The 12,312-nt window shown below is 38.7% G+C and overlaps 1 protein-coding gene across 2 annotated transcripts in view; it reads right to left on the minus strand.

Moving 5' to 3' along the window:
• The window catches only part of ATP6V1H (ATPase H+ transporting V1 subunit H), a 126,037-nt gene extending 117,131 nt beyond the window's left edge, over positions 1 to 8,906 (minus strand). The window contains exons 1-2 of one of the 2 annotated variants that reach the window (XM_036736186.1): positions 8,712 to 8,906; positions 6,906 to 7,073 (exon numbers count right to left, since the gene is read on the minus strand). In XM_036736186.1, the coding sequence (XP_036592081.1) occupies positions 6,906 to 7,018 (113 nt within the window). In that variant the 5' untranslated portion in view covers positions 7,019 to 7,073; positions 8,712 to 8,906. The remainder of the gene's footprint in view (positions 1 to 6,905; positions 7,074 to 8,711) is intronic. The other variant, XM_036736178.1, reaches the window with a different exon arrangement.
• Between the last annotated feature and the right edge of the window lie 3,406 nt (positions 8,907 to 12,312).

Consider the following 12,312-nt stretch of genomic DNA (forward strand, 5'->3'; position numbering starts at 1 on the left):
CACTTATAGGGGAGCGGTTTCAGGTCCAGAGGAGAGCTGAAGTTTGCAGTCCTGAGAGGGACAACAAGGGAGGAAGAGAATTTCAGGGACAGGTGGCTGGGGGCCTTGGGTGTGGTTTAGGGGTAGAGAGGAAGGAGTGCCTGAGGTTGGGCTCCAGGACAGAGCTCAGAAAAATAACAGTAAGAAGGATCTGCGGCCTGGGGCCCCATTCCCTATAATTCAGGCCTACAATAATAAGCTGCTAAAAATAAAACAAAATAAAAAAAATGGGTAAGCAAAGGAAAAAGAACTAACCATAGGTGTAGCTACTACAAGGATAGAGAATTCTCAATCTGGGTTCATTTTCAGAGGAAGATTGTGAAAAGCCATTCCCACAAAAAGAAATGTTAAACCCAAAAAGAGTTCTTAGAATAACTTTTGAGTTCTTAAGGACTTCAAAAATCAAATAGGAGAGGCTGAGGAAAAATAACGAAAAAAAAAATAAGAGCAATCCAAGAAAATTTTTAAAAATATGAAAAAAAGTCAACCAAATGGAAAAAAAAGAGATCTAAAAACTTAAGAAAATAGCTCCTTGAAAACTAGAATTGGGCAAGGAGAAGCTAATGACATTATAAAACATATAGAAACAATAAACCAAAATCAAAAGAATGAAAAATAGAAGAAAATGTGAAACCTCTTATTAGAAAAGCTAATCTGGAGAACAGATCGAGGAGATACAATATTTATTGGACTACTTGAAAGTTATGACACAAAAATAAGAGTCTTGATACAATATTACAAGAAACTGCTAAGGATAACTTCCCTGAAGTTTTACAACAAGGCGGCAAAGTAGAAATGGAAAAAATCCACCAATGACGACCTTAAAGAGATCCCAGGATGAAAACTTACAGGAATATCATAGTCAAGTTTCAAAGCTCCGAGACTGAGCAGAAAACACTGTTAAGCAACAACCAAAAAAACCAACTTAACTACCAATGGGCTACAATCAGAATCACACAAAATATAGCAGATTCAGCATTAAAAGACCGTAGGTCTTGGGAACATTATATTTCAAAGAGCAAAAGAGCTGGGGTTGTGATCAAAAAGAACTTACCCAGGAAAGTTGAATATAATCCTGAATGGTTAAAGAAAAAAAAAGACATACAATGAATTGAAAGACTTTCAGATATGGATGACAAAAAGGCCAGAATTTAATAGAAAATTCAATATATAAGATCCAGGAGAAGCGTAAACATTAAAGACCAATTATAAGGGATTCAATACGGTCAAACTGCTTACTTCTTATAAGTGAAAATGGTATAAGTACTCTTAAGACTGTCATCATTACTTGGGTAGTTTGAAAGAAAGGCTTGGGCTAAGCTAAGCATGATGAGTTGATTCTAAAAAACAAAACTGGATAAGAAGAGGTAAAAAGGAGCAAGTATTTCATAAAAATGTAGCATGAAAAGAAAGAACTGATACAGAAGTAGCAAGTGGGGGTGGAGGGTTGGTAGTACTGGAACCTTATTTTCACGGGAAACAGGTTAAAGAGGGAACAAAATGTACATCAAGGGCATAAATGTCTTCTAAATTTAAAAAGAAATGAGAGCAGGGAACAGATTAAGGAAGAGACTTTTTTAGAAGATTGTGAAGAATAAGAATTAGGAGGGGGGAAAGAAGATAAGGGAGGGGCTCTTATAGGGGTGGGTAGATATGGGAACAGGAGGGCTAGGAAGTGGTTAGAAGTAAATTAGACTTCTGAGGAGGGATAGGGTAAATAGTATAAGGATAGTGAGGAAAAACAGGATGGAGGGAAATATAAAATTAGTAATTATCATTTTGAATGTGAATGGGATGAATTTACCCATAAAATGGAAATGGATAGCAGAACAGATCAAAAACCTGAATTCAACAATATGTTGCTTACAAGAAACACAATAAAAAATGAGATACACACAGAGTTAAAATAAAGGGCTTCAATAGGATTTATTATGTATCAGTTGATATAAAAAAAGTAGGGGAAGCAACCACGATCTCAAAGTTAAAGCTAAAGTAGATTTAATAAAAAAGAAATAAACAGGGAAACTATACTATGCATTACCAATATTATTCAACACTGTTTTAGAAATGTTAGCAATAGCAATAAGAGAAGAAAAAAGAACAGGAAATGAGGTAATAAACTATCTCTTTTTAAGGACAATACAATGACATATTTGGAGAATCCTAAAGAAACAACTAAAAGGTTACTTAAAACAATTAGTAATTTTAGCAAAGTAAAATAAACAAATCATCAGTATTTTTATATATTACCAACAAAACACTTCGAAAAGAGATAGTAAGAGATACCCCATTTAAAATAAATGTAGACAGTGTAACAACCTGACAGTAGACCTGCCAAAAGAGACCCAGGAACTACATGATCTTAATTATAGAACTCTTTATAAAATTTAAATAATTGGAGAAATATCAATTTTTCATGAGTAGGCAAAACCAACATAATAGAAATGACAATTTTACCTAATTTATTTATTCAATGCCATCCCAATTAAATAACAAAAAAATACATATTTTACTGGATTAGAAAAAATAACTAAATTCATCTAGAAGAACAAAAAGGTCAAGAATTTCAAAGATACGAATGAAAAAAATGTAAAGGAAGGAGGTTCACCAGTACCAGCTCTTAAAACATATAAGGCAGTAAATGTCCAAACTATCTTATACCATCTAAGAAACAGAAAGGTCAATCATTGTAACAGTAGACATACAATACACAGCAAAGGATTATAGTAACCTTGTGTTTGACAAATGTAAAGATTTTAAGTTTGGGGGATAAGAATTCATTGTTTGGTTAAAAAAACTGCTGGGAAAGCTAGAAAGTTACCTACAAGAAATTGGGCATAGACCAATATCTTAAATCATTTACCAAGATAAGGTCAAAATGGATATATGACCTAGATATAAAGAAAGCATTATTAGCTATCAGAACTTATTACCTATCATATTAGAACATAACAGAACATATTACCACCTAGGTGAACAATTTATGAATAAACAAGAGATAGAGAACATTGTGAGATGTAAAATTAATAATTTCAATTATATTATATTAAAAGGGTTTTGTACAAATAAAACCAATGCAGCCAAGATCAGAAGGAAAGCAGAAAATTGGGAAAAGATTTTCATAGTTTCTCAGATAAAGATCTCATTTCTCAAATATATAAAGAATTTTGTCAAATTTATAAGAATATAAGTTATTCTCCAATTGATAAATGGTCAAAGAATATGAACACAGTTTTTCTATAAAGAAATCAAAACTATTATAGTCATATAAAAGGATGCTCTAAATCATTACAGATGCAGAGGTGAGAAACCTGCAGACTGGAGGCCACATGTGACCTTCTAGGTCCTCAGGTATGACCTCTTGACTGAGCCTCTGTTTTACAGAACAAATCCTTTTATTAAGGGGATTTGTTCTGTGAAGTTTGGATTCAGTCAAGGGGCTGCACTTGAGGATCTAGAGGGCCACATGTGGTCTTGAGGCTGCAGGTTCCCTGCCCCTGGTCGTAATGCAAATTAAAACAACATTGAAATATCATCTTATACATCTATCAGATTGGCTAAAATGATAGATGCCCTTCAATTGGGTAATGGCTAAACAAGTTGTGGTATATGATTGTGATAGAATACTACTGTGTTGTAAGAAATGATTACCCAGCTGGCTTCAGAAAAAACATGGAAAGACTTAGATGAAATAATGAAAAGTGAAGTAAGCAGTACCAAAAGAATGTCGTACACAGTAACAGAAATATTGTACTAAGAACAACTGTGAATGACTAATTCATCTTGAGTATCATAAATACTCAAACCAAGTACAAAGGAACTATGAAGGAAGATGTTATCTCCAGAAAAAGAACCGATAATTAAAAGTGAACAGCAGAGAACAAAAGAAAACTTAGAAAGAAGAACAGAAAAACAGGATGGCTTTGAAAACGATGTATTTATTACATTTTTTTTTTAAATTGAACAGTCTGAAGTGGAAATTCATGGTTTTAAATTGAATCCTCTATGTTCTGCTATGTACATGGAAATGTTCTTTTTTCCTCTTTTTTTTAATTTAAGTTTAAAATTTTAAAAAAATACATCCTATAAGACTAAAGCCACCTCTTTTAGTTTCAAAATAAGATCAAGGTAATGTTATAGATAATGATAGATTTTGGTGAAGCATTTGACAATGTCTCTCATGCTAAGTTGGCTACAATAGTACAGTTGGGTAGATTCAAACTGATTGAATGGCCAGATCCAGAGTTATCATATCAACCTGAAAGAAGATCTTCAGTGAAATGTCCCAGGAATCTGTGCTTTGTCCAATGCTGCTTAACTAAGTCACTGATTTTAAAATGCTAGAGGTTTAAATGAAAATATTTACCAAATTTGCAGATAACATATATTTAAGAGGGATAGTTATCATTCTGGATTTCAGGATCCAAAAAGATAAGGACAAGCCAAAATGCTGGGTTGAAACTATTAAGTAGAAATTTTAAAGGAATAAACATAACATCTTATCTTTCAGTTCAAAAAATCAACTTCACAGGTATAGATTAATAAAGCATACATACATAGCTTGTAACAGTCTATCTGAAAAAGATCTGTGGATTTTAGTGGACCACAAGCTCAATGAGTCAAAAACATGTTTTAGTAATAAAATAAAAAAAGGTAATATAACTTTATTATCAAGGACTGTAGAAGGGATAATCTTGTCAGGTGACACAGTAAAGAGGGTGCCAGGCCTAAAGTCAGGAAGATTGGGACGGCTAGGTGGCACAGTGAGTAGAGCACCAGCAGAGGACCTGAGTTCCAATCCAGCCTCAGACACTTGATACACTAACTAGCTGTGTGACCTTGGGCAAGTCACTTAATCCCAATTGCCCTGCCTTCCTACCTCTCAAAAAAAAAAAGTCAGGAAGATTCACCTTGATGAGTTCAAATCTGGCCTCAGAGACTTACTAATTGGGTGACTATAGGCAGGTCACTTAATCATGTTTGCCTTAGTTTCCTCATCTATAAAATGAGCTGGAGAAGGAAATGGCAAACCACTTCAGGATCTTTACTAAGAAAACCCCAAATGGGGTCACAAAGCAACAGACACAACTAATCAACTAAACAACAACCCATTAGAATATAACCTTAAGGGAGCAGCTATATGGCTCAATGGATAGAGCACTGGTCTGGAGTCTGAAAGACCTAAATTCAAACCCCACCTCAGACACTAAATGTGAACATACTTATCCTCTATTTGTCTTAATCCACTGGAGAAGGAAATGGCAAACCATTCAAGTATATTTACCAAGAAAATCCTATGGACAGCATAGTCCACAGGATCATGAAAAGTTAGACATGACTAAACAACAGCAGCAATCTGATTCCACCTTGAGAAAATTGCTCTCAGTTCTTCATACCACATCAATACACTGGAGAGTTCGGAGAAAAGCGACCAGATAGGTGAAAAGCTCAAAGTTCACAGCATATGAAGACTGGTTGAGATTTTAGTCTGTAGGAAAAACAGACTGGGAGGGTGGGGTACCATTTTCAAATGTTTAAAGGGTTGTCATATGAAAGAAGGATTATATTTATTCTGTGTGGCCCCAGAATGGAGACCTAGGAGCAACAAGTAGGTAGAAGATGCAAAGAGGCAAGTTTAGGCTCCAATAACAGTTTGCAAGGGGGAATTACAGAGGAAAATGTTTGAATGAAGATGAGTTAAGAGGCTACTACAATAGTCACGGAGAGAGATAGTAAGAGTCTGAAATACGGTAAGTATACAGGAAATAAGAGAGGAGAAATTGGATTGTTTTGAAAGTCAGTGACCAGGAATAACGTTCTGTTGACAGAAACAGGGAAAATCAAGAGGAAGAACAAAATTAAGTAGGATGGTTAATTTAGCTGCGTTTGAGATGTCAGTGAGACATACAACAAACAGCTATCAATATGGAACTGAAACTTGAGTTTTCATTTGTGTGTCTTAACTTCCCAATTATGTCACAAGTTGCTTGAGAACAGGAATCTACTTCTTATATTCCGTATAGCAATTAAACTGGCTTTCATGGAGGACAAATGAAGTACAATGAAGACATAAGGGAGAAAAGAATATGTAGATGTATAGGAAGTAGAAAAAGGAAACATTATGAAAAGTAACTTCATAAAAGGAAATGGAGTATTATAAAAATTTCACCAAGCTTAAACATTTTTCAGGGCCCACCATTACATATCAAATTCTACTAGTCTGTATTTCATAATGAATAACAATGGCATTGTTTAAAGTGTAAGCAGATCCAGAGGTATGATAAACAGACCCTTTGCCCTCTCTGTCCTAAACTGAATCCAGACTAGAAAAATCAGGATACACAACCAGATCCCAACATCTCACTGACTACAAATTATTATAGTAGCACACGTAAACACAAAAGGAGTGATTAAAAGAATTACCTTTGCAACTAAAGTTCCTCCACTTACAAAACAATTAAAATTTGTAGCTAGAGATTTCTAATTTTCATTATTCACAATGTACACACACACACACACGTGTATATATGTACGCATCTATATATCAAATACACATTTTAATAAAACAGGAATCCATTCTATCATAAATATACATCAATACACATAATATCTTTGATGATAAAACCAGGTCTCAAGAAAAGAAAAAGAGGACCATATGCAGATGAAGAACAATAAAAACCCAAACACATTCAATCTTAATATACAAAAAAAGGCAGTCATTTATTTTAAATAGGAAGTTTTTCCACCTATTCATGTCATCAATGTTTTTCCAGGATCTATCACAGTAACATGACCATGAAAAAAAGCCTACCACATTGAATGAGAAGCAGCTGACTACCCATGACTCACTATAAATCTATACTTACTGAAGATAGGATTGCCAGTTGACTTTGTTGGCCCGAACTTCTGCAGCCTTGGCAGCAATGATGTTTGTTGGGACAGCATTATCCACAGCACCTCGGATATCCATTTTAGTCATCTAAATTTGTAGTCTTGAAATTTTCAACAGATCTTCAGGAATTAGTGAGTTAGATCTTCAATAATCATTAAGTCAGATGTAAGGAAAAAAACAGCCAAAAATGAAACAAAATTACATTATATCTCCTAAATTTTAAGCACTTAGACAAAAAAACTCCCCATCTAGGATCTGGATTTAATGTAAAATGGGGGGTGGGAGTGGGGAGTGATGGCATCTTGTACTGCAGAGTAGATGATTGCAAAGGCCCCTTCCAGCTCTAAGACCCCAAGCCGACAACTTTGGATTGTAGCCTAAGAATGATGTGTTCATCTTGTACTTTTATTTTTCCAGAAAAAAACACTTCAAAATATTTCCATTAACGGTAAGGGTAACATCATACTAGAGATCATTTAAAATAACATGTCAGAAATTGTTTAAGATATAAAATATAAGAAAATGCTTCAAATTTATGCAAGTAGGAGTAACTTCTCTTCTGTGTTCTCCTAGGAGAACGTAAATGTCCAGACCTTCTAAAGTGCAAGTAAAGCCATACATATCATCAATTTACTAATTTTATTAACTGATTAAAAGAATCACACTGCAAGAAAAAAGGGTAATATTTCTGATCTAAAAGACTGACTTATCAGTTACACTGAAATTTTGGGACAGCGGAAAAATTATTTCTCCAAGTAGGAATAAATTCTTCTGTTATTTCACAAACATACCAGCTCTCCTGCAAGACTGTGATGCAAACAATGTCCAAGTGTAAACAGTACTGAAAGTCTGTTATGATCAAGGACGTTTAAATTCTGAATGTAATAAATGACTTTTTTCTCATGTATACATAAAGATTACTAACCAACTGCTAATCTATTATGTTGTTACTTAATGTTGAAATAATTTCCAATATCACTAGTTATGTATATGCCCATAAAAAAGCAAAGATCAACATGCCATTTTCTATTCTACAAAATCAAAGACCTTCAGTTTTAGTGCTAATCTCATTATCTACGGGCTGGCTACCTAAATAAACATCTGTGACAGGGATAGGACGCGCCAGACCAGAAAGCAGCAGCAGGTGATCTGTGCAACCAAATGGCCCAGGCCTAATCAGTTTTTTCCTATTGTGGCAATCAGAGACGAAGATAATTACCTGAGTATTAGAAACAACCTTTATCAGAAGAGCCTCTATCAACCTAAAGCCTAAACCGAACCAGTCCTCACGCTCTAGGGCCCAAATTTGGGGGGAGGGGGAGAGGAAGAGGAGAATGTGTCGTAGCTTTGGGGAACAGCCACCTCCCAGACGCCGTGGGCCCTTCCAGTTCCTTCTGCGGGGAGCGTTCCTTCCCTGGCCTCCGATCACCTAACAACAAGGACTCCACACTTCTAGTCTTAAGGGAAGGACAGCAGGGGCCGAGAGGGAATGAGGGGGCGGGGGGGGGGGGGGGGGACCGGACCCGAGGCGAATGTGGAAAGGTGAGTCAGCTGCTCTCCAGCTTCCCTCACCTTTACCTACATCGGCATCTGAGAAAGTGGACGAAGCTACGATCCGTCCAAGCCGAGGCCTCCAAACCGCAGAGAAGGGCATCCCACTGGAGGTGGGCGAAAGAATGATAGGGACTATTGGCGCGGAGGCGGTCCCGGGGAGCCTTCTCCTCCACCCCCACCCAGCCCCAGCCTCCGCTCGGGACCCGCACTGGCGTCGTTCTCTTACCGGGTCCTGGACGAGCGGTATGCAGAGGAGCGGGAGCAAAGGTACAGAGGCTGGAAGGAGCGAAGGAGACGCCGAGAGTGGCAGCCCCAGGACAAGCTGGGGCCGCTGAGCAACCAGAAGCAAACCGGTTGTCGCTGTCTCAAACTGACAGAGCGCGGGTCATGTGACGGGCCGGCACGTGACGAGCCCCGGACTGCGGAAGTCCGGAGGGTTCTGGGGCCTCGCACGGTGTGGGTGGGGCTCAGTCTTCGGCTTGTTCTGACGCAGGGCGGTTAGTACCTCCCCCTGCAGGACTGGGGGTCGGGCCCGTGACCCGTGTAGGCGCTGGAGGAGCGTGTGCCCGGGGACCACCCACCGTGCGCGGGCTGGACGAGCCTAGTGGGTCTTCACCCAGCCCAGAGATAGTGAAGAACTGCGCTCGCCGTGCGAGCGGAGAGGGGAAAGTGAGGCAGCGACAACCGCCCCTAAATACCAAAGTTCTTTTCCCATACCTTGTAATGAAGCCAAAAGCACATGGATCTAGATCTGGAAGAGACCTCGGAGCTCGTACAGCCCGAGTCCCCCATTTTACAGATTGGAAACTGAGGCCCAGAGAGATTTAAGTGCATTGATTGTGGTCGTACGTAGAGCTGGGATTTGAATTGCCCCCCTCCCCCGCTTCTAGCGCGCTTTGTTTCGCCTCGAATCATAGTAAAGTTTTTACGTGATACATTTTATCTAATTTACTATCATGGGGTTTTTCCAGCACTTCACCAAAGGGTCTTGGGGTAGAGGATGTGCCAAGGTCCGGGCTTGCCCGAAAAGGTGTTGGTGGGCTTACATGTGCCAGGGACATGGCTTGTTTCCTGACCTTGAAGAGGGCATGGGACAGGCTCTATTTTGAGTTCGTCTTCCAAAGTTTCCTTCCAGTGCTGCGGCTGGAGCTGAGCTAGGTGGGCTGGAGCAAGAAGTGAGACCACTGCAGCAGAAGACCCCTTCACCTTCCCCCACCCCTCTGACTGGATCAATTCAATCAGCGGGCTTTGAGGTCCATCTGACAACGCTTGCTCCTTTGCCTTCCCTGCCCCACCCCCCCCAAGTTTCCAATGCTTTTTTTCTAAAAAGTTAATTCCTTCTGGCTGGCCATTTGTTAATCGGGAGCTTGCAAATGTAGAATTTTGAATGACTAGTAAAAATCTAGACCTTCAGGGTTACCCCTTAGATTGTTGCCAGCTACCCTTGGGGGACCAGGACTACTAATTCATTTGGAAAGTAGAGAAAGCAGCACCTGAAGGGATAGATATACATACTCTTTGTAACCTTGAAGTGTTTGATTAAATCAAATGGCCATTTAAAAAGAAACAAAAATGTAGGTAAAATCATAAGCTAAGACTAAAGGGGCTTAAATTATTTCACCTTTCTTCAGACTGCTTTACATATAGATTTAGAATATCATAGTTGGTAGAAACCTTAGTTAAACCTTTTGTAAGAATCCTCCCAAAAAAAAATCAATAAGCATTTGCTTAAAGACTTCTAGTTAAAGGACTATACCACTTCCTGAAGCAGCCTATTTGACTTTTGGATAGCTCTAATCATTACGGAAGGTTTTCCCTCAGAGGCCTGAATCTTGCCTCTCAGAACTTTGCTGCTGCTTGAACCCTTTAGGACCAAGCACAACAAAATGAATCCCTCTTCTATGTGATAGCTGTCAGATTCTTGAACACAGCTATCATGACTCCTAAGATTAAATATCCCAAATTTAAACTTTTTCCAGGATAAATATCTCATGTCAATCCCTGGCTAAGAAGCTCCAGTGGTTCCTTTTTGCCCCTAGGATAAAATGCAAATTTCTCTGTTTGGCTTTTAAATCCTTTCACAATCTAGTCCTTGCTTATTATCCCTAGTTCATTGCACATTACTCTCCTAAACGCACTTGACATTTCAAACTGCCCTGCTTGCTTTTCCCCCATATATGTCATTCCACCTCCCAACTCCTTGGCTTTACACCTGTTGTCTCTTATGCCCGGAATGCATCCTTCCTCACCTCTACCTCACAGGATCCTATCTTCCTTCAAAGTTCAGGTCAAGCACCACCTCCAATGACAACTCTTAACTTGATTGACCAAGGTCTAGTTGCTAGTGTCTTTCCTCTACAAGGGAAGCCAGGTGGCAATGATGAGGAAAGACAGACTTTCAGGCACTGGGGACAGCCAGTGAAAACACTCAGAAATGGGTGTCTTTGTTTTGTTCAGGAAATATCAGGAAGACTAGTGTCACTGGATCCCAGAGTATGGGGGTTGGGGGAAATAAAGGTTGTTAGGTGTGTGTGGGTCAGAGACCACTACTCACATTAAAAATAGATACCATTCTTGAGAAAAGGCAAAAAGGAATTGATACTTTCTCATGAGAAAGGACATACCCTAGCATGGCCCAAGATGATGCCAGCACATGTGTGTGTGTGGCATACACCTCAAAGCAAGTTATATAGACCCTAACGCAGAGTTCACCCACCCCCTACTGGCTCCTCTTCCCATTGACTGAATTTGGAGCTCACATTCTAAACGCAAAATCTTTTCCCAGCAACAGAGAACTATCTCTGCAGGACCACAACCATTCTCTATGACTATTTAGTAGACTGACAGACTATCCAATATTCCAAATGTTTGTTATGTGGCAGTTCTCCACAATTCTACTATATTGTGTTTTCTCTGGACACCAAGGTCTCAGAATAGGACTTCCTGATTAAAGTTCTTCATAGCAAACTGAACCATCACAATATTGCTTGCTCTTTTCCAAATGCTTCTGGACCGAAGCCATATCTAAGTAGGCCTCTTTCAACTGATATCTGAGTTGAATGATGTACAGGTTGTGAGTCTCCACTTTGTCACCATGTTCCAAAACTCCAAGGCACAGACCATAAGGGCAATTGTGGATCTTGCTCACATATCAACCAATGTAGAGTAAAAGCCTGTTTACGTTCACTAAGCAGAGGTATTAAACTCAAGTCAGGCAAGAGACCGACAAACTTCCCGGTACAGTCTAAAGCAGGCTAAAATATAATTGGTAGGTACTTAATAAAAATATAATACAACACAGATAACATTAATTTGTAGGTTTCTAAATCAATATGAAGCCCAGAGGGATCAATTTTCTATTTGAGTATGACATCACTGTACTAAAGCAGTTATGCTAACTCCACTGAACACTTAATTTTCTGTAGAGAGCAGAAGTGTGTTCTTCCAACACTTTCCCTCTTCCTCTAAAACAGAGATCAACTAGTACTCTGTATATAATGTGTGTATGTGTGTTACTTGATAATGCTAGAAATATAAACATTACAAACAGCTCATTTAAAATTTCCCTTGAGTTCCCTTGCTAGAAGATAGGTCCTTAGTCCTTAGGCTTGCTTTTTTCTTTCTTTTTTTTTCCTAACCCTCCTGGGTAATTCCTTCAGCTGTCTATTTTGTTACATCTGTTGACTCTGCTGGAGGCTCCCTCACTGGGGATTTCTGAGCTAAGCTTAATTTATGATAAGCCTTGCATTTTGCTAAGATAGGGCTATCCTATCTACTCAGTTGCCTATAACTGGTAATTACAACATTCCTGATAAACTCTAATGCAA

Source organism: Trichosurus vulpecula, chromosome 1 (assembly GCF_011100635.1).
Source record: "Trichosurus vulpecula isolate mTriVul1 chromosome 1, mTriVul1.pri, whole genome shotgun sequence".
Taxonomy (NCBI): Eukaryota; Metazoa; Chordata; class Mammalia; order Diprotodontia; family Phalangeridae; genus Trichosurus; species Trichosurus vulpecula.